This window comes from Ascidia mentula, chromosome 9 (assembly GCF_947561715.1).
Source record: "Ascidia mentula chromosome 9, kaAscMent1.1, whole genome shotgun sequence".
NCBI lineage: Eukaryota > Metazoa > Chordata > Ascidiacea > Phlebobranchia > Ascidiidae > Ascidia > Ascidia mentula.
The window spans coordinates 15,306,689-15,325,140 of record NC_138574.1 but is presented as its reverse complement, the minus strand read 5'-3'; the positions used below and the strand labels follow the sequence as shown (position 1 = coordinate 15,325,140).

General features: G+C 37.3%; 7 protein-coding genes across 8 annotated transcripts; 5 read left to right on the top strand and 2 right to left on the bottom strand.

Annotated features, from left to right (window-relative positions):
- The first annotated feature begins 837 nt into the window (after positions 1–837).
- LOC145914708 (uncharacterized protein C7orf57 homolog) lies at positions 838–2,904 on the top strand. The gene is made up of 8 exons (XM_083002531.1): positions 838–1,052; positions 1,343–1,433; positions 1,500–1,585; positions 1,673–1,865; positions 2,039–2,076; positions 2,132–2,262; positions 2,389–2,524; positions 2,593–2,904. The coding sequence occupies exons 1-8, from the start codon at positions 895–897 to the stop codon at positions 2,639–2,641; spliced, it is 882 nt and encodes a 293-aa protein (XP_082858657.1). The 5' UTR covers positions 838–894; the 3' UTR covers positions 2,642–2,904.
- A 69-nt stretch (positions 2,905–2,973) lies between these two features.
- On the bottom strand, positions 2,974–6,575 carry LOC145914707 (guanylate kinase-like). 2 transcript variants are annotated; one of them, XM_083002528.1, is made up of 7 exons: positions 6,475–6,575; positions 6,193–6,319; positions 5,983–6,121; positions 5,760–5,892; positions 5,344–5,434; positions 5,079–5,164; positions 2,974–3,752 (listed from the first exon to the last, which is right to left on the bottom strand). In XM_083002528.1, the coding sequence occupies exons 1-7, from the start codon at positions 6,493–6,495 to the stop codon at positions 3,444–3,446; spliced, it is 906 nt and encodes a 301-aa protein (XP_082858654.1). In that variant the 5' UTR covers positions 6,496–6,575; the 3' UTR covers positions 2,974–3,443. The 2 variants fall into 2 exon arrangements, with proteins under 2 accessions (XP_082858654.1, XP_082858656.1); XM_083002530.1 differs by lacking the exon at positions 2,974–3,752 and adding an exon at positions 3,964–4,485 and having other exon boundaries at positions 6,475–6,568.
- Positions 6,576–7,020: 445 nt separating this feature from the next.
- On the top strand, positions 7,021–8,410 carry LOC145914025 (calcyclin-binding protein-like). The gene is made up of 5 exons (XM_083001799.1): positions 7,021–7,128; positions 7,240–7,414; positions 7,615–7,808; positions 7,879–7,979; positions 8,041–8,410. The coding sequence occupies exons 1-5, from the start codon at positions 7,114–7,116 to the stop codon at positions 8,180–8,182; spliced, it is 627 nt and encodes a 208-aa protein (XP_082857925.1). The 5' UTR covers positions 7,021–7,113; the 3' UTR covers positions 8,183–8,410.
- A 326-nt stretch (positions 8,411–8,736) lies between these two features.
- Positions 8,737–14,058, bottom strand: LOC145913406 (phytanoyl-CoA dioxygenase domain-containing protein 1 homolog). The gene is made up of 8 exons (XM_083001055.1): positions 13,876–14,058; positions 13,389–13,532; positions 13,154–13,277; positions 12,969–13,087; positions 9,784–9,934; positions 9,583–9,728; positions 8,950–9,050; positions 8,737–8,896 (listed from the first exon to the last, which is right to left on the bottom strand). The coding sequence occupies exons 1-8, from the start codon at positions 13,912–13,914 to the stop codon at positions 8,821–8,823; spliced, it is 900 nt and encodes a 299-aa protein (XP_082857181.1). The 5' UTR covers positions 13,915–14,058; the 3' UTR covers positions 8,737–8,820.
- Positions 10,259–12,948, top strand: LOC145913732 (sphingomyelin phosphodiesterase-like). The gene is made up of 10 exons (XM_083001478.1): positions 10,259–10,327; positions 10,445–10,576; positions 10,634–10,852; positions 10,908–11,069; positions 11,220–11,750; positions 11,802–11,925; positions 11,979–12,108; positions 12,159–12,317; positions 12,463–12,671; positions 12,788–12,948. Exons 1-10 carry the CDS (start codon positions 10,259–10,261, stop codon positions 12,946–12,948), a joined length of 1,896 nt encoding a protein of 631 aa, XP_082857604.1.
- Positions 14,059–14,465: 407 nt separating the features above from the next.
- LOC145913436 (uncharacterized) lies at positions 14,466–15,496 on the top strand. Its single transcript, XM_083001088.1, has 4 exons — positions 14,466–14,594; positions 14,676–14,806; positions 15,231–15,306; positions 15,363–15,496. The coding sequence occupies exons 1-4, from the start codon at positions 14,544–14,546 to the stop codon at positions 15,465–15,467; spliced, it is 363 nt and encodes a 120-aa protein (XP_082857214.1). The 5' UTR covers positions 14,466–14,543; the 3' UTR covers positions 15,468–15,496.
- Positions 15,497–15,589: 93 nt separating this feature from the next.
- Positions 15,590–18,336, top strand: LOC145913435 (uncharacterized). The gene is made up of 10 exons (XM_083001087.1): positions 15,590–15,824; positions 16,021–16,127; positions 16,184–16,287; positions 16,342–16,440; positions 16,507–16,673; positions 16,822–16,950; positions 17,064–17,162; positions 17,215–17,262; positions 17,686–17,841; positions 17,900–18,336. Exons 1-10 carry the CDS (start codon positions 15,735–15,737, stop codon positions 18,044–18,046), a joined length of 1,146 nt encoding a protein of 381 aa, XP_082857213.1. The 5' UTR covers positions 15,590–15,734; the 3' UTR covers positions 18,047–18,336.
- Positions 18,337–18,452: the final 116 nt, after the last annotated feature.

The window sequence follows — 18,452 nt, the reverse complement described above, 5'->3', positions numbered from 1 at the left end:
ATCCAGTAACACAAGTACGCAAGAAATTGTCTTGGAGATCCGACCCCCACCGGTTATATGGCGACAGAAGATGAATTTGAAAAAGTCTCGAGTTCGCTGTGCACCTCGTGATCTGGTGATTGTACATGGTAATCACGTGATATTCTTGTGGGCGAAAGGTTATGGAATCCCAAGCCCAAACGTTAATTGTGCGTTTCGGACTAGAAGGGTTTAAATCTGGGGTATCAAACTAGAAGCTCATGGGGTTAAATTGTCACCCTGTCCAACTTTGTGGTTGTGCAGAATTCTGGCGAAAGGAATTTGGCGAATACCGAAGCTGGGATCATCAAAACAAAATGGTTTGGTTGCCAAAAGTTCCACGTCCTGGACATAGAAAAGGGAGGCATCTTGAAGACTTGGAAATACAAACAAAATTTCGCTTGCATCATTACTAAAAAATCTTGTGCTAATACGTTACAGTAGGAGCAATTTTACGGACTTTTACAGGATATTAAGAAAAAAATTTGTGAATTTTGAAAAAACATTACAATTTTATTCATTAACAATGTAGTCAAACAGACAATTCAACAGATATCTGATCGAAATTACCTTCAATGGAACTTGGTGGTAGGCAGTGACGTTGAATTATCAAGTGGTAGGCCTACTTGACCACAAAAATGTTGGGAAACATTGCTTTCGAACAAACAACAAAAATATAATTTTGATGCAAAACATTCTGCATTTGCAGGAAATTTTTTTGGGTTTTACTGTAAATGTAAGAAGTAACATAGTGGCGGGCAACCCTTAATTTTTAAATGCGGTTACCATAAACTTTACGCTCCAATGCACACGACACAACTCTATGGCAACTTGAACGCTTTGCAAATTGTGGGAAGTGAAAACAAAATTAGCAAAATGCAATCAAAAGGTGGTGGACAGGAATGGTATTACCATGCTCCCTCGTCAAACAATAAAGGAGAGAAGAAGCCGGCACCTCCAGCATCACAAATCCCCCTGTTATCGGCTCCCAATGATCTCGATATTGAAGCCATGCAAAGAGAGACTGGGACAAAGTAGGTTTGATCCGTGCAGAAATATTACCGCGGTTGTTTTATTTTGTGTACAAATATATTCACTGTCGGCCGTTTGTATCTTTGTTGAATGTGGGTTGTTCTTAAATCCCAGAAGTCGAAATGAGACAATGCATAAATATATTGTGTCACAAAAGTTTTTCTTCAAACTGACGCATTAGCTAGTTGTTGTTAAATCCCCTACGAACATCATCTTTTTCAATCATATTTTATTTTATGGCAATATGACTTGATTTTCGTCTAATGCAATGCTTGATTTTTATTTTCCTTAGCAAGCAAAATTGGATTCGTGACACAGATTCTAAGTATATTCAACTTGCCAAGCGCGGTGGACGGAAAAACTTGCTTACTTTCAATGCACAGGTTACCATTGAATATTGAAATAATGTGTAAGATGGTTTCAAACATGTTAAAGTAATTTATTTTCAGTATGACAAAGACGTTGGGCCACGTCCTTACCCCCGAGTAGATTGGTTCGATCATGTTCCGATGTCAACTGAAGAAGAAAAGAAAATGTACTTTTTATAAAACATAAATGCAATATATTTATGTTATGACATGTTTTCTTTACCACTGACAGTCAAAAAAATATTCTCCTTTAGTTTGGCAGAAAGAAGGTGGAATCCTCCAGAATATATGGTCCATGAACCATTCCTGGAAAAAACAGATAAAAAATTGCAACCATCAAAAGTTGATTTGGGGGCGGCAATTAAAGAAAGAAAAAGTATCCAAAAGAAATATGAAAATAGAGAAGCTCCTTTTCACACCGAAAAGTTCTCTTCCAGTGGAACGCTGGTGAGTTTGATTGTCACAAATTAACTCCAATGTTCAGTTGGTCATATCAAAATATTTGCAGTTTAATGTATGTTCAGGTTGTTTAACAGAAAGTTTTGGTTCTTGTTGTTATGTTCTTCTGGTTGTTGTGTTTCCACTGTTCCCACATACTAACATCTTATTGCTTGTTCCAGATCGAAGATCATCTAAAACTTCCTGAAATACAACAAAAGTAAAAACAATTTGTTGTGAGCGAGGTTGTAGTCTAAGGTGATTTATTCTCACAGGCAATTGCCAAGCAGAAAGAAGGATGTTGAGTTTGACAAACTTATTAGTGGTGGTTATGGGAGGGAATGGATAAAATCACATAATGAAATGCCACAAGGAAATGGGAGGAATTCTCAACCTAAGCATAAGGGTTTGGCAATAAATAATTTGTATTCCGAGTGAAACGTTATGTTAAAATGTGAAATTGCGGTGTTCTTATGAATGTAAAACTTTAACTTCACAAAGGTTTGTGTTCAGATAATTTCTTGCTTGTCAGGTTGGATTAATTTAACTGAATATCAACAAGCGATTTCTAAGAAGGAGAAACCACGACGTAAACTCAAACCTATCAACTACCAACCAAGAAAACTTCGACAAACAACTGAAGAAAAAGTTCCATTTAAGCTTAGCAGGTCAGTTTTACCCACCGAAATTGACAATTTGTTTTTCAGCAACTCAATCCAGTTTAAATGTGTCATAGGTTTTCCAAGGTGAAGCCAAGGTTAGCAACAGGTGCTGTGACATCATAAGGTCCGAAATACATTCCTGTGCGTTTTTGTTAAACTATGTTAAGTCCAAACTAATGTTTGTTATTCGTTTCTTGTGCTACATTTTTAACATTTGCTGCGACTTAGTTTGGATTTCACTTTAACATGGGCTGCCTGTGCTGGCTGGCATGCGGTAGGAGTTTGTTGATGGCAACACTTTTCAATTATTATTTGTTTATTTTGTAAATATAACATTTGGAAATATTGTTGATGCTCCCAAAGTTCATTGTCTTCCCCACAAATGACAACAGTTAATAAACATGTTTAATTTACTCCAAGTACGCAGTGGAAAGAATCACTAGATAGCATGAAAGTCAGCAACTGCTATGTTAAAAAAATACCTGAACTTAAAACCATGTCATGTTTTAGCGTTGTAAATTCACATCATTGCACATACAGAGGTTCTACATATAAGTACAGTTGGCATAATGTTGGACTGCTTCTTTTTAACTTTGAATACATGTTTACAGTAGCTATGTGGAAAGGTTTGGTACCAAAGCTTAAGAAGTTACATTTGCATAAAAAGCTTCTTCACAATGAAAAAAAAACTGTTTTGAAAACAATGCAAAGATAAAAAGAAAATAGGAAAAGAAAAGTTCAGTAAAAATTTAAAACAATTGCCTCGATCTGTACCAACTTAAAATATACAGTAATACTCCATAACTATTGCAACTATCACAAAGCTGGTTGGAGTGCAATGTGACATATATCATCACAATATTACAAAGCAGTTCAATATGGGGTTAGTAATGGCTTCTAAATATTTTTATACTTGGACTTCACTTCATACAATTGTACATGATTGCCACGCTTGACCACAAACTGCTGCATTTTCAGTATGTTCGGTTTCCAAATCAACCACTGAGGATTGAGTTGTAACCACCACATTCCCATTAAGGTTTTCACTTGTTACAACAGCTGCATCCTCCATATCTGACATCATTTCAATGTTCATTACCGCTGGCATGTCTTCTGATGCTTTCAGTTTGACTGGACTCAGTGAAATTTCTGTGATACTTTTGTTGTTATTCGTTGCCTCCTTTGTGGTGGCTTCTTCAATATTTTGTTCATCACTTGCCAAATGTGAATATTGCTGGTGACAAAAAGAAAATGTGGTTAAATATGGGACAGAACTTCTGGCCTGGTATAATGTTTGACACCAAAATGCTCCACCGCTTGCGTATGTTGGAGCCATGGCTGAGAGTTAAAACTCAGTCAAAAACATTTGTTTGAGAAATTGTGTTCCAACATTTTGCAGCTGTTTATGCTTTAATGGAGACACAACTGTCAGAAACACTTAGGAGTTGGAAAAGAAATATTTATTGATTTTGTAAATATCAGCACACATATAACAACTGAATGTAAGAAGATTATAATGAAAGGACAATGAGTAATATTGTGGTTAAGCACTCTGCAATGACACATCAAAATGTTGCACGAACAAGCTGTTGTTTAAATGAACATTATGTCCAAAGAATATGTGTGCACTAATCTTAAAATCAAGATGATTATAAAACATATATACAAATATATAGAGAGAGCACCATACAAGACAGAATATGTGGACCACAGTTACATACAACTTATTATGATTGTTTGATCATTGACAAAAAAACTGACAGCAGAAACCCATTTTTTTAAATTCAGGCAAAATCAATTTGTGAATGTGTGTTGGCAGAAATGGAATGCATAAAAACTTAAGATTGCCTTGAGGGCAGTTGCAATTGGAAACTCACAATAAAACATACACAATTAAAGAATTATATTCTCCACAAGAAACAACAAAGATTAATCCTTCATTCTTGATTAGCATCCACCAAGACCTCCTAGATGCAAAATAACAATTATATAAAAGCTGAAATATTGGCGTCAAACAAAACAAACTTTCAATACATGTAAACTTAACAAAAAAGAAGAAATGGAATTTTCATGCATTTAAATCAACCACAAAACTTATGAGAAAACTGTCGATGATTTCAAACCAACATCACTGCAAAAATGATCTGCTTCAATAACTTTTTAAAATTTTCAACTTTATATCAATATATCTAACACATATCTGGGACTTCTTGCAGAAATATCTACCACAACTAACATACACTGTTCTTGCAAACTCTTCTACCCCTTTTCATATTACTTGCTGCTTTCAAGGAAAACCACTTGAATTTGGACAATTTTAGTTTTAAAACAATATATTGATTCCGTGAATTTGCAACAACATTAGGTAAATACAGGATGTTTTTAAGGAAGTGCTGATCCAACTATGAGTCACGATCATTAGGTTAAACATGCCAATTTCCTGAAATATGACGCAAGGGGTTGTAGACCCAGTCCATCTTCATTATTTATTAAAGCATATCGCAACTCTACATGAGTTCACACAAATACTGCATGCACATGTAGTTTACTCGAAACTTACCTCAGTTAGGAAATCTCGAAGTTGCTTGTAAGCTTTTTCCAATACATCGTTGACAATCACAACATCATAAGCTCCATTCTCTTTGCCTGTAACCAATACAAAAGGTATGGTCGGTTGCTTATTGCGTGGTTACTGAACAGACAGTTGTTCCACCATGTTAAATATTTCATAACCTGTTTGTTATACTTAAATAGAAAATAAAACATTACAGCAGCTTTTTCTCACATAGCAAAACATCAGTAACAAAAGACAACATCACTCTTACTGTACTCCAAGGCGGAAATAGCAGTTGCCATTCTCTTTTCTATTGTTTCATCAGTTTCAGTTCCTCTTGATTGTAACCTGTTGCGTAAAGTCTAAAGAACAAATGTTTATTTATTTGCTACAAACAACACTTCAATGTACTTGTTTCAGTTGAATATTATAGCAGAACCACATTAAAGTGGCAAACCGATAAAGTTGAATTGCAAGCTTTGCTTAAAGATAATGTGGCCACCAATCCAGATTTTTTTCTACAAAACTGAAAAGTTTAATGGAAATACCAAGGCATCTGTACCATCTTTAACAAAAATTTTTGAAGTTCTTTTTTGCTGTCCCTTGTGTTGGCGACATTAACCAGGAATTCATGGATGTCATATAAAAATCTGGTCACTGCCCATAGACTAGCAAACTAAATCTTACTTCGAGTGATGGTGGTGCGATGAAGATATACAAGGGGTTGATGTCTGTTTTTTTAATACTTTTAACGCCTTGTTCCTCGATGTCCAAGAGACAAATCTTTTTGTTTTTTAGAACATCTTCCACTGCCATAATGCTAAAACAAGTATATTGTAATTTCTTTTATATTTTTGGTCAAAAACAATAAATTCTGTCGAGAGCATGAAATAAAAAAGTGGCAACTTACCTTGTCCCGTACATGTTTCCAGAAAATTGTGCGTGCTCAACAAATTTACCCTCTTTTATTTCTTTTTCCATTTGATCCCGTGTCGTGAAGTGATAATGCTTCCCATTTTCTTCACCAGGCCTTGGTTTTCTCGTTGTATCTGAAACAAATACAAGATGTAGCATAAAAGTCACATGACAAATTTACTAACAGCAAACGGACAAAACTTACGAGAAACACTGAATCCAAAAGCGTTTGGAAAATCTTTGAACAACAGGTCGAGTAAAGTGCTTTTTCCAGCCCCAGAAGGACCGCTAAAAACTACGGGTCTAAGTGCCATTGCTTCTAATGAACTAACCTGCAAAAACGTATTAAATGTCTAAAACGAGTATGAAAGCGCATCAAGCATACTTGAGTATGGAAGTTTACACAACGTAGATATGACAATCTGTAACCCAGATTGGAAATAATGTCGTGCGCGGAGGATTTATTCGCATCTTTTCGAAGATTTACCGATAATCCGCGCAATATCATGAGCTTCCAATCTGGTCTGTCACTGCCTAGTCAAACAGCTCATGCCGAAACTGTGATCACGTCGTTACGCCATATCACAACCCAGATATGAAATAAAAGCCATTTTACACAAAATGTCATGAGGTATTGTTAACTCATCTCTATTGTAATCTTACACGCTTCAGTGATTACCTTGTTGTATATTTGTGTCATACGAAACTGCAACGTATGCCTTGCGACGAAGTTTTAAATGTTTAAAAGTATTTGTATTTGACCTGTTTGTCAAAGAAATGTAATTCGGAAAGTTTGTTACGGAACATAAAATTCTTGAATTCCTATTGGAAAAAGAAAAGTGCGGAAGAAAATTTTTTCTGATTTAAAGATCTTGTTTAATCCATGTAATAAATAGTCTATAAATGAATTTACACTGACAGTAGAATCCAGATATTACCCAATAGACAAGGCGAGGTTTAATTTATCAGTGGAATAATAAGTGCTTCTCCCACTGATCTCTATGGAAAATACAGAGATCATTTTTAGCGTGGTCGGATGACTGGAAAGTACAAGTAGTGTCTATCGGTCAAGCAGCAGACTATTCGAGAAGGAGTTTTGTGACTAACTAAGAAAAAAACAAGCAGAATGTCAGAATTGGAGGTAAAAAACCTTTGTATTTTTGTATAATCGTACATTTGTTGTTGTTTGAAACAACATGACGTGTACTACTGTGGAAAATATTAATACTCAACAGAGTAATGTTTTTAACAGCTGAAACTTGATTTGGAGGATGTTGAACGTCTGTTGGCCATTGCTGAACGATCCAGGGTAGTTAAGTGCCTTCGTTTGGAAAAAGCAAATATAGAAAAATCATTGCAACAATTCAGCAAGGCTGAAAAATCATCACCAAGAAATGTTGTCCCCACTGTAACCATCACTTCTTATGGTGAGTGATCACAGAAAACCTGACGTTTTATTTGTTCAATTTCTCTAATCGCAATTTCCAGATACTTTCTACTACAAACACTATTCCTTTTTTCCCATTCACCAATCATTATTTGCAAAAGTTTTAACCATTATTTTGTTTTTATTGGAATATTTAACTTGCATGTGTCTATGCAATCATACTCTAACATGTTTCTGCAGCATGGGACCAGACAGACAAGTTTGTGAAAATTTATCTCACCAATTTAAATGGAATTCAGAACCTGGACTCTGACCATGTCACCCTCAATATTAAAGACAAACCACATTCTGTCCACGTGAAAAACTTGAAAGGAAAAAATTATGTTTTCTCCATCCCTAAACTCGCCCATGAAGTTGGAAGTCCAACTATAAAGGTTCCTTGTGTGTTTGAATGTTGTTATAATTTGTTTGCTTTTAACGACCTTGCCTTTGTATGGAATGCAGGTTAAATCTGACATGCTACTTGTAATGCTCAAAAAGGAGGATCAAAAGAGTTGGGACGTATTGACTGAAAAAGAGAAAAATGCCAAAGAGGAAAAATCAAAGTAAAAATATTTACCTGTGTATTAGTAACAAATTAAGCTGATGAATAATATTTTAAATCAGACCTCCACCAATGGACAAAAATGAGGATCCCTCTGCATCCATAATGACCATGATGAAGAAAATGTATGATGAAGGTGACGATGAAATGAAGAGGACAATTGCAAAAGCGTGGACAGAATCAAGAAACAAGCCTCAACCTTGAAAGAGGGGACTTTCTGTGATTTAAATTCCTCTTCAACTTTTGCTACTTCTCTGCTTCTCCACGTGCTCTGTGATCAGTATCCTGGACATTTTACAAATCCCATTTAAGTTCTTGCAGTGTAACAAAAATGAATACCTGGTTTGTGGCACATGTGTGTTATATTCAGTCGTGTCCATGCATGTGATTGAGCAGTTTTTTAATAAATAAATGTACAATTTGTTTGTTATCTCACAAGCAGCATAATAGATGTTATGTAACTGTCGTTTAAACATTTCAGACCAAACAGTGGCTTTTTCCAAAATTAAAATTCCCTTTTTCTGTAGATTTTATAAAAATATATAAAATGAACAGAAAGCAAAGTATGAATTTTAGAAGAATTCTAGTACATGTGTAACGTACCGATGTATTCTTGATATAACCCCTGCTTCTATACTGGCAGAATGTAGGCCTATGCTGGTTACCAGTAAAAATCATAGCAGTGGTTTCGTGCAGATGGCAGCCAAGAGTTCAACGATCCCTTTCATGACCTCAAATTGACTTCAGTAAATACGAAAGACCTTGCACTGCTTTTATTAACAAACATCCTCACAACGAGCATTACGGACACGATGTAACCCAAGACCAGAATCCTTGGTGTTTTAACTTGGTCGTTCGCAATCCACGGTTGAATCGTCGTACATCAAAGGAAATGCGAGTTGTGATGAAGGTTGCAACCTGAATATTTATCATAATTACACTTTTAACTCTTGCCAGTGTATCACGCTTACCAGTTACGTTCACTCCACGCTGATTGGTAACTTTCAGTCACGTGATAAGTGTAGACATGGCGGGAAGATTGGGAGGTATTTTTCTTGCTGTAGTGATGCACCTAAACACACGTATCCCTGGTAAGCATGGGGGATTCAATTTAAACCTAACTCTAATTTCCTGTCACCAAACCATAACCGTGATGCCGTTGGCGACTTATAACCAAACATTAACGAAATGCACTTTCTGCAAAATGATTGAAAGTTTCAAACCCACAACACCAACTAACCTGAATCGGGTTTAACATAGCGTAGGTTATCACCAACTAGCCTGGGTCGGGTTTAGTATAGCGTAGGTTATCACCAACTAGCCTGGGTCGGGTTTAGTATAGCGTTGGTTATTACCAACTAGTCTGGGTCGGGTTTAACATAGCGTAGGTAATAACCAACTAACCTGAATCGGGTGTAACATAGCGTAGGTTATCCCCAGATAACCTGGATCAGGTTTAACTTAGCGTAGGTAATCACCAACTAACCTAAATCGGGTTTAACATGGCGTAGGTTATCACCAACTAGCCTGGGTCGGGTTTAACGTAGCGTAGGTTATCCCCAGATAACCTGGGTCGGGTTTAACGTAGCGTAGGTTATCCACACCTTTCCGTTAATTAACACCAGTGATCCACGTTTTACTGGGACGGCTTCATATTCGTCCCATGGCACTTGTTCCAGTTCACCTTCAAACAGAAGGCGTGGAATGGCGCCCTCTACCGGATTTCGTACCATTCGAAACGTCACTTCCGCTGCAAAGCGGAAATGTTTAAACCCTGCACCACGTGATCACATTTAAAACCCCACTTTTCTTGTGAGATCCTTTGGCGAACCACAAGCACCCATTGTCCAATGTCGCGTCCTGCAATGGGATCCAGACGCCGACAAGTTTTAATGGTTCCGAGTAGAGGAAGGACGCATCTATGTGACGGTTGACCTCACCTCCGATCTTCGGGGGCTGAAAAAAATTATGCGTGGAAACTTTACTAAAAGTGACTTCAGTTTAACACTTTTCTATTTTCAACATTTATACCAAGTAAAAAACATGAGATGTTTCGCTCAGGATTTGGATTAAACTTTGTTTCATGAAATAAAAACTGTCTAAAAACCAGTTTAGTTTAAAACAATGAAAACGTCAGATGTTCACGAAGCTAACCAGACGTAAATCAGCAAAGATGTCACGTGGTTTGCACGAAGCGCCTTCACTTAATTAAAGCCTGGGGTATAAAGTGAGCCACGTGGTTGAAAACTCTGGTTTGCTCAGTTTAGTTGGGAAGACAAGATGGAAGCAAGGGTTTTGTTTGTGTTTTGTTACTTTGTTGGAATCAGTTCGTTCCCAGCATTTCACCAGGTCTGTGCGTTTTAATGTTTAATATTGTGTGTTAATTTATAATAATTAAAATAGTTTAGTTGAATAAATTCATGGCCTTAGTTATGTGTATTTATTTTGGTTCAACTTCATGTTTAGTCTCCCGGTGAAAATCAATTCGACCGAAGACGAAATAAGTTTCCGGAAGTTCAAACTTTATTGAAAGTTCAACGCAGTTTTCGGTCAACTCTCCGCAATAATATTCGATCCGAAGACGACTTGAACGGAAAAGTAACCGATTATTTCCTAATGGTAGAAAAACTAAGTTAAAAGTACTTGAATGTTTAGACGTCCAATCGCCTGCAGCAATTAAAATGTGGGACTTGCATTTTGTTGGTGAACTACGAATTCAACAAAGAAAAAAATTTTGAAGGAAAACATTACACAGTGGAAGACATGGTCCGCTGGGTGGCATCAAAGTGTGAGTTGTTGGGTCTTGAAAGCCCGCGAGTCTGCAAGGGGGCGCTAGAGACATTTGGTGGCGAGGTGGCCCAAGTGTTAAAAAAGGTGGGTGTGGATTACTACAACCGTTTTTTGAACAAACAACAGAAATTTTCAACAGGTGAAACTCACGGCTGAGGAAATTTGCGGGATCGCTATTCCAGACTCATGCGTAAATTACAAGGCAGCTAGTGACAATTACAAGACCGACTGGGTTATCAAACTCCCGCCAAAACCTGGAATAAAAAGTAAAACAGTCGGAAGTTTCAACTCAACTTTAAGGGTACAAGGTTTAGTGTGGGCTGGTGTTCATCTGGTTAACAAATACGAACTTTGCCATTGTTAACCACTACATTATATAAATTACCAGACTTTTGCGTTATAAATTACCAGACTTTTGCGCAATTTTTGCGTTAACGTGATGACGTCATAGGTTGTGCATGTGAGTGACGCACACATCGACACGAAATACTCGATCGGATCCATAGCAAACTGCAACGAACCACTATGTTGCCATGACGATGACGTCACTGGTGCGGACATTGATGAACCTCTGGATCCTGAGCGGCCAGCTGAGTTCAATGTGCGCGTTGCCAAGCAACCGGCGGGAAAATGGGGGGATTACCAGTTCTGCGACCTCCCAGTGTGGACTTTTATCAACATGTTGAAGCATATACGAACTCATAAAGTGGATTACGTTATATGGACCGGGGATATCCCCGCCCATGACGTATGGTCGCAGAGTAGACGTCATCAGCGTGACATGTTGTTTAACATGACATCATTGCTGGTGCAGTATCTTGGATTAATGCCAATTTATCCGGCAGTGGGCAACCATGACAGTTTTCCTTCCAATAATTTCCCACCAAATGGAGTGGAGACGGGTGGGAAATATTCCGTGAAATGGTTTTACGAAGCTCTGGCGAGAGCTTGGACCCCTTGGCTTGACGAAGAAGCGCTTAAAGTAAGAAAGCTTCGACTGAAAGTTGCATTGATTTAATCCTGATTCTTGCAGACGGTTAGGATGGGAGGTTTTTACACGACTTTGGTCAGACCTGGCCACCGGATTGTTTCGCTCAACACAAACTTTTGCTACAACGAAAATTGGTGGATCTGGATGAACCCGAATGACCCATCGGGTTTGTGACGTAACACTTACGATGCGAATTTAATCTGATTGCGTACTTTGCAGACATGCTTGAGTGGTTTGTTGGAATCCTCGCCCAAGCGGAGTCAAACCACGAAAAAGTACACGTCATTGGTCACGTGCCTCCAGGGTTGTCCCCAGATTGCCAGGAATGCTGGAGTAGAAATTACTACAGGTGAGATGATTTATTTTCGCTTGACTCGATAAACCTGAACTGTTGTGTAGAATTCTTGATCGCTTCCAGTCAACCGTGACGGGACAATTTTTCGGCCACACCCATTTTGACGAAACTATTGTTTATTACGACATAAAGGGAAATCCGTCATCAGTTACATACGTTGGACCAAGTGCAACTCCGTATGCGTGGCTTAACCCGGCCTACAGGTAGGCTTATCGACATAAACGTATGCGCTTAAATTCAGACCAAAGACTGCTTTAACAGAAAGAAATGGAAAAAAAACAATAATAAATTAATAAAACCCCCCGTTCAACTGTAATATTCTCGTCATAAAAAATCCTTTTGTTTCAGAATTTATGAAGTAGAAAGTAGTGATTGGTCAGTTTCGAACCACCAAACATACGTACTTGACCTTCAACGAGCTAACAAATACGGAGCAGTCGAGTGGATTCTTGAATACGATGCACGCAAAGCATACGGAGTGGATAAGCTGAACCTTGCCGCATGGGATAAATTGATACGAGAGTGGATTGTTTACATAAGGGATACGAATCGGCAAAGTATGACGGAAAAACATGTTGACTTTTATGTATAATCTAACCTTCTGAGCTGCACATTCGCCTTGAGATTATTTTCTCGGCCTGGGCAGTAAATGCCGTTTATTTTTTGTTACCAGAGCCAGCAAGTTTGGAGAATTACATTTCTAATTTCCTTCGAAACAAAGAAGCAACAATTCTACGTCAGATGAACGAATTGAGATGTTCTAATATTTCAGAATGTGTAAAAGCGTTGGTTTGTCGCGTGGCAAAAAACACGAATTTCAAAGTTTGTCGCTGACTCAATAAAACCGAACATACCTTAAATATGTACATGCTTTGGGGAACCACCGGTTTCACGAATCCCAGAGATCGAAACATTTTCTTAACTTTTGGATGAAATGTTGTGGACTTAAATGTTGGATTCAACGCGTGCAGGGCTGTGGGCAGAACATGACATCGGAATTAAACCATAGACAGGGGGAGTTTCTGCAAACGTTTCCCACCGTGGCCCATCTTGTTAAGAGCTTGGTGTTTTGACCTCAGAATGTTGCCTTCTTCATCCAAAGCCCCCTTTTCCCAGAAGAAACCAATCTTATCGCTGCTGTTTATCAGGTAGTCTGACTTCATCTGTGTATAAAGGCAACATTAGGAAGAAGTGGAATCAAAACTATTTGTACTCAAAACAAAGACTTTTTTGAAACAAAATTTTTTGAACCCCATAGAAAAAGATTTTCCTACCTGCTCATGGTCATCAGTTGAAAACACTTCTCTGTGTTCCTCGGGATTCATTCCATCGACGATTTTTCTGCATTCTTCGATCATTTCATCGCACATGGAGCTGGGGAAAATATCCTCAACCACGAGGAACCCATCTCTCTCGAACTAATCACGTGGAAAAATCGATCAAGCGTAACATATTGTTTCGTTTCAGAAGTAATAGTATATGTTCATGAGTAGGGAGGGAATGATCGACTCTCTAGATCAGCTCATATTACTAAACTGCAGTTGCAGAAAAACTATCGTCCAGAAGTCCATTTTCGTATATCATACAATAGCGTGTTTTGGTCTAATCTAGAGCATGGCTCCTCGTCAAGCGTCCAAATATCTTACTGCGTCACAATAGTTTCGTAACCGCCCTACAATTTCTAGATCCTCTCCATAAGTAGGCCATGGTGAGATTATGCTATTTGAAAGCGCATGCACTGGAGCGTAACGAAACACTAACCTGCTCCTTTTGGGCGTCGGTGAACACGAATTCCTCCATTATTCCGATCTGCACTTGAACAAGTCTTTCATCAACATGTACAAGATCAACTTTATATTCCTTTTTACAAATCTTTTCCAGTGTGTGACTTACTACAAAAGCAACAGTGTTAAGCAATACTGACTGTAAACATCAACTTCATCAAGCCGCAACGCGTGTTGGACTGAGAAGGAAAAAAGAGACCGCAATAGTGGCGTCATGCGCATATCGTTTCTTGTCCGAAGAGTTTCCTGGCGAGTGCTGAGTGGCGACTGCAACGACAAAAGAAATATGTACGCGACACTGCTGCGCTAGTACACTGCACTTACGCAACGACTTGTTTTGACAAACCAACATGCTTTAACAAATAAAACTGATCTAAGAATGAATAAACTAATCTTGGTTAAAAAAGGGGAAAATATACTTGAAAACAAACTACCTGTAATCTACAGATAATTGTGATATATAAACACCAAACGACTAAATAGTTAATTTGGAAAATTCTTCTTGGTTTTAGTGTGAGCACTTTTAACAGACGTATGAAGGAACAGCCGACACTGCAGCGGTTAAGTTAAAGTTGTAGGGGGTTTTGCAAATTGTAAACGCAACAATTGTAAATATTGTTGTTTCTATTGTGGAATTATAGTTTGATGAATTTATCAGAAGTTCACGCAGTTTACCGTGATCTCATTACCGGAAAGGTGTGTATTATATTCGAAATTTACAAGTATTTATACGCCCGACAAAAACGTTATACTTAAAAGATACTTTTGGTTTTGCAGGATTTCTTTTCTGCGAAAGCTCACAAATGTGAGAGTTTGGATGTTATATATCTGGTTGCCAAAACATCTAAAAGTTCACTGCAAACAATTGTTTTACCTGTCAGTGTTAAAAAATCATTTAGCCAACAATGGTTTGTGTGTGTTTCATTTGCAACACTTCGCAATAATGTAGATTTGTTTTGTAAACCAATTCATTCCTAAAGCGGGGGTTGACAACCCACAAATCTATGACCATCCCTCTATTGTAGTTCTGGCGATAAACAAGCTCAATTACTTCCAAAGTAAATCGCTTGGCACTTTTGGTACAGTTAGATATATGATGAGCTCATTTCGAGTTTCACTGATTAGTGCTTAAAATGCATTAAAGGTTGAAATTGGTTTTGGTTTAGTTTCAAAATGATATGCTAATGGTTGTTGACCTCCAAGATAAATAAATAAATAATATTTCACGCTAGGATTTTGTCTCTCTGATGTTACAAGTAGATTGATTACAGGAAGATAAATGTTAAAATATAATTCAACAAGAAACATAATAATGTGAACAATGTTTTACAGGCTTGCGTCTATGTTTAAAACATTATTTCCATGCGGCGATTCAAATGATTATGAAGATGGATTACTTCTTGCAATTGTGTGTAAATAGTTGTATTTTCAAAACAAAATTTTAGTTTTGATTTTTTTGTCAAGGTTGGGCAGTCGTCACCATCTGTGGTTTACCATCGAGTTATGCCAGGAATTGTAAACATTCAGCCAAGTTTCAAGTCCAAATATTTGCCAGCAAATCAGACCTGATATATTCAATGAACAATTGTCATAAGATGTTTTAGCTGCAACCACACATAGAGAAAAGCAGACGAAAAAAGCAACAACATAACTGACGTTTTTAACACTTTTGTGTTTGCAAATCCACGCACTATTCAATATTATTTCCAATTTTTTTCTGGGATTTTATTGTTAAAAATTGTTTTGTTTCAGGTGAAGTTTTTAGTAGTTAAGTATTATTACCATGTAACTGTGAATAAGATTCCTCCATGCTCCATCGTGAGGTTTCAAATTGTAATGGAGACCACTAACACTTTGAAGGAGGAAACAGAAGAACCAAAAGATGAAAAGAAAAAGAAAAAAGAAAAGAACTTGATTCCAACCAAGGTCAGAAATTTTATGTCATTTTAAAATGTAAATTATCAATTTTTTGCCACAAAATCCTTTCACAATTTCTACTTAATATGTAGGGAGATTATATGGAGTTATTTTTGAATAAATGGGTTTGGATTATTAATTGTTTGTCATATTCAAGTGTTTGGTGGCAGTAATGTCTCCCCTGAAATTGAAACTTTTATTTCAGGTCGTTATTCGTCGTTTGCCACCTGGCTTTACAGAGGAAGAATTCCTTAAATTATTAGGTGACTTACCTGATCATGATTACTACAGATTCGTTCCTGGAGATCGATCGTGAGTCAAACGACGTTCAGTTTAATCCACCTTTAAACTAAACTCTCTCTTCGCAGGTTGGCACCAAACAATTTTGGGAGAGTTTACATTAATTTTCTTAATGTTGAAGAAATCATTAAACTTCGGGACAAACTGGATGGTTTGGATATGGAAAAGAATGGTCAGTATTGTTTGAATTATTGTGTTTGGTCATGAACATGTTTATAAATTATAGGTCACAGATCCCAATGCATTGTTGAGTATTCACCTTTTCAAAAAGTTCAAAAAAAAGTAAAGAAAAAAGAGGATACAAAATCAGACACAATCGACCAAGGTTTGAAATATTATTCATGGCTCTTGCTTGTGTTATGGACAAAACCTCTGAAGTCAAGGTTTTTAGATCCTGAATACATAAAGTTTCTTGAGTCACTGGAAGAACAAGATGAAAAACAGGTTCTTGACGTTGAAAAATACCTTGAGGAATTGGATAAGCGTGACAAACAACACGGTGGTGCAGTTGATACCCCATTAACCACATTCATCAAACAAAGGAGGGAAGATAGAAAGGTGGATTTTCATTAAATTTTCACCTTAAACATTTTGAAAAATTTGATTAATCACTGATTCTGTGTAAAGGTTTATTTCAATACGTTTACAGCTCCAATGTTACTTAGCAAATTTAAAACCAACGTTTTCCAACCTATTTATTTTATAGAAACTGAGGGAAGAGAGAAAAAGACTGGACATTGAAAGACGCAAAAGAAAAGATGAAGAGAGAAGAAAACGCAAAGAACTTGAAAGAAAACGAAGAATTGAGGCTGAAAAACTTAAAAAGAAGAAAGAGGTGAACTAAGTTTGTAATATTTAAAACTAATATGATGCATTACATTCAATGTTTAAATGCTTTTGTCGAGAAAACCTTGCCAATTTTAAATTTCAACATTCCACGTTTTTCAGGTCAGTGGAAGTGATGACCCTAAAAAAAAGACATTGGCTGAAACGATGCGGGAAGCAAATGCTCGACCAAAACCTGCCGACGATGACGGAAAAATGAAGGTGGATATTTAAACTTGTAGGAAAAGTTTTTAATATGTTAATTTGAATCCAGATTCTTCAGAAAGATGTGGGAGATTCTAAAAAACAACATCTCTCTAAGGTAGGAACAATTTGTATTGTCTGTATGTCCAACCCTATGTTCTAGTGTCCGTAACATTTTATTGTAAATATCATTGTTTAGGAAATAAAGGCAGGGGTTTTCTCTCATTTGGATTTGGAGACAGCTTGGGTGGAAAGTTTTGATAAAGAATGGCCAGAGTTAGACCAGGTGAAAATCCCAGGGATATTTACAGTTTAAACACCTGACAGCGGATGTTTAGTCAGAAAAGTGTTGCCTGTTTAAGACATGTTAGCTGAGGCTTATTGAACAGAGAATGCAGCTACAGTTGTATTGACTAATTTGTTCAGTGTTTTAATCTACGAGGTACATTCAAAAGTAAATATATGAAAATCCAAAAGTCAAAACTGAATTTGTTGAGCATGGGTGTTTAAAATAATTGTAACCGAATGATTTGTTTGTCAGCCGCATGGAAACAATGAGAGCAACCACAAGGAGGCGCGAAAAGGTCAAACTTTAAAGGAAAGTGCGCCACCTAGATGGAAAAATGAAGAAACAAAAACTGAGAAATCAATGGATGGCTCTGGGAGGGAAAAATATGGAAAACTTGGACCTTCCAAGGTTGTTTCAAATAGTGACTGGATAAAATGTTACATAAAATTTGCAAAATTCTATTTAGAAACCAGATCGACAGATCTATCGACCTTCATCACCACGGGGTCGCGGTGCCTCATACCGGCCTTCATCTGGCCGTGGAGGTTCCCGACCTCAGAAATACAGTGAGCAACGGAACCGGAGCACGAGAAAGAGTGAAGGAGACCAATAACTGGCAATGGCTTCGTTTCAAGCTCAGCTGATGGCTGCTGGTTGCAGTGGAGAGGGATCTGATGGGGATGTGATACAGCTCATACAGAGCAAGGACCAAGAATAAAACAATAGGAACATAAGTTTAGCCACCAATCCAAGTTGAAACAACTTGATCATGTTAACCCATGTTCTCTTGTTCTAATTCCTTAGGTTGGGTTTGCATTGACCTCTTAATATTGGTGACGATTCGAGTTTGCTGTGTTGTTGATTTGCGTTCATAGAAATCCAAATACAATTATTATTTGTTGATGTTTTCTGTCTGATACTCTTATAGGATGTTTCCCAAACTGTTTCGATAACCAGGAATTATTGCGAAAACTCTTACATTTTTTTAATATTCGGAAACACAGTATTAAGTTTCCGGT

What these genes read in the sequence shown, in the direction of transcription:
- LOC145914707 (XM_083002528.1), bottom strand. Translation starts at nt 6,495, where the DNA reads ATGATATTGCGCGGATTATCG. An exon ending in TTTTGGATTCAGTGTTTCTC is followed by an intron (nt 6,122 to 6,192) that starts GTAAGTTTTGTC and finishes TATTTGTTTCAG; the next exon opens with ATACAACGAGAAAACCAAGG. An exon ending in TCGCACCACCATCACTCGAA is followed by an intron (nt 5,435 to 5,759) that starts GTAAGATTTAGT and finishes TTTGTTCTTTAG; the next exon opens with ACTTTACGCAACAGGTTACA.
- LOC145913436 (XM_083001088.1), top strand. Translation starts at nt 14,544, where the DNA reads ATGAATTTATCAGAAGTTCACGCAGTTTACCGTGATCTCATTACCGGA. An exon ending in AAATCATTTAGCCAACAATG is followed by an intron (nt 14,807 to 15,230) that starts GTTTGTGTGTGT and finishes AATGTTTTACAG; the next exon opens with GCTTGCGTCTATGTTTAAAA. An exon ending in ATGGATTACTTCTTGCAATT is followed by an intron (nt 15,307 to 15,362) that starts GTGTGTAAATAG and finishes TTTTTTGTCAAG; the next exon opens with GTTGGGCAGTCGTCACCATC.
- LOC145913732 (XM_083001478.1), top strand. Translation starts at nt 10,259, where the DNA reads ATGGAAGCAAGGGTTTTGTTTGTGTTTTGTTACTTTGTTGGAATCAGT. An exon ending in GTTTCAACTCAACTTTAAGG is followed by an intron (nt 11,070 to 11,219) that starts GTACAAGGTTTA and finishes ATGACGTCATAG; the next exon opens with GTTGTGCATGTGAGTGACGC. An exon ending in TTGACGAAGAAGCGCTTAAA is followed by an intron (nt 11,751 to 11,801) that starts GTAAGAAAGCTT and finishes TGATTCTTGCAG; the next exon opens with ACGGTTAGGATGGGAGGTTT.
- LOC145913406 (XM_083001055.1), bottom strand. Translation starts at nt 13,914, where the DNA reads ATGGAGGAATTCGTGTTCACCGACGCCCAAAAGGAGCAG. An exon ending in AAAGCATGTACATATTTAAG is followed by an intron (nt 9,935 to 12,968) that starts GTATGTTCGGTT and finishes AATTTTTTTCAG; the next exon opens with CCCCCGAAGATCGGAGGTGA. An exon ending in TGGTGTTAATTAACGGAAAG is followed by an intron (nt 9,051 to 9,582) that starts GTGTGGATAACC and finishes ACGTGTGTTTAG; the next exon opens with GTGCATCACTACAGCAAGAA.
- LOC145914025 (XM_083001799.1), top strand. An exon ending in TGTAACCATCACTTCTTATG is followed by an intron (nt 7,415 to 7,614) that starts GTGAGTGATCAC and finishes ATGTTTCTGCAG; the next exon opens with CATGGGACCAGACAGACAAG. An exon ending in GCCAAAGAGGAAAAATCAAA is followed by an intron (nt 7,980 to 8,040) that starts GTAAAAATATTT and finishes ATTTTAAATCAG; the next exon opens with ACCTCCACCAATGGACAAAA.
- LOC145914708 (XM_083002531.1), top strand. Translation starts at nt 895, where the DNA reads ATGCAATCAAAAGGTGGTGGACAGGAATGGTATTACCATGCTCCCTCG. An exon ending in ACTGAAGAAGAAAAGAAAAT is followed by an intron (nt 1,586 to 1,672) that starts GTACTTTTTATA and finishes ATTCTCCTTTAG; the next exon opens with TTTGGCAGAAAGAAGGTGGA. An exon ending in TTCTCAACCTAAGCATAAGG is followed by an intron (nt 2,263 to 2,388) that starts GTTTGGCAATAA and finishes CTTGCTTGTCAG; the next exon opens with GTTGGATTAATTTAACTGAA.
- LOC145913435 (XM_083001087.1), top strand. Translation starts at nt 15,735, where the DNA reads ATGGAGACCACTAACACTTTGAAGGAGGAAACAGAAGAACCAAAAGAT. An exon ending in AAAGGAGGGAAGATAGAAAG is followed by an intron (nt 16,674 to 16,821) that starts GTGGATTTTCAT and finishes TTTATTTTATAG; the next exon opens with AAACTGAGGGAAGAGAGAAA. An exon ending in AACTTAAAAAGAAGAAAGAG is followed by an intron (nt 16,951 to 17,063) that starts GTGAACTAAGTT and finishes CACGTTTTTCAG; the next exon opens with GTCAGTGGAAGTGATGACCC.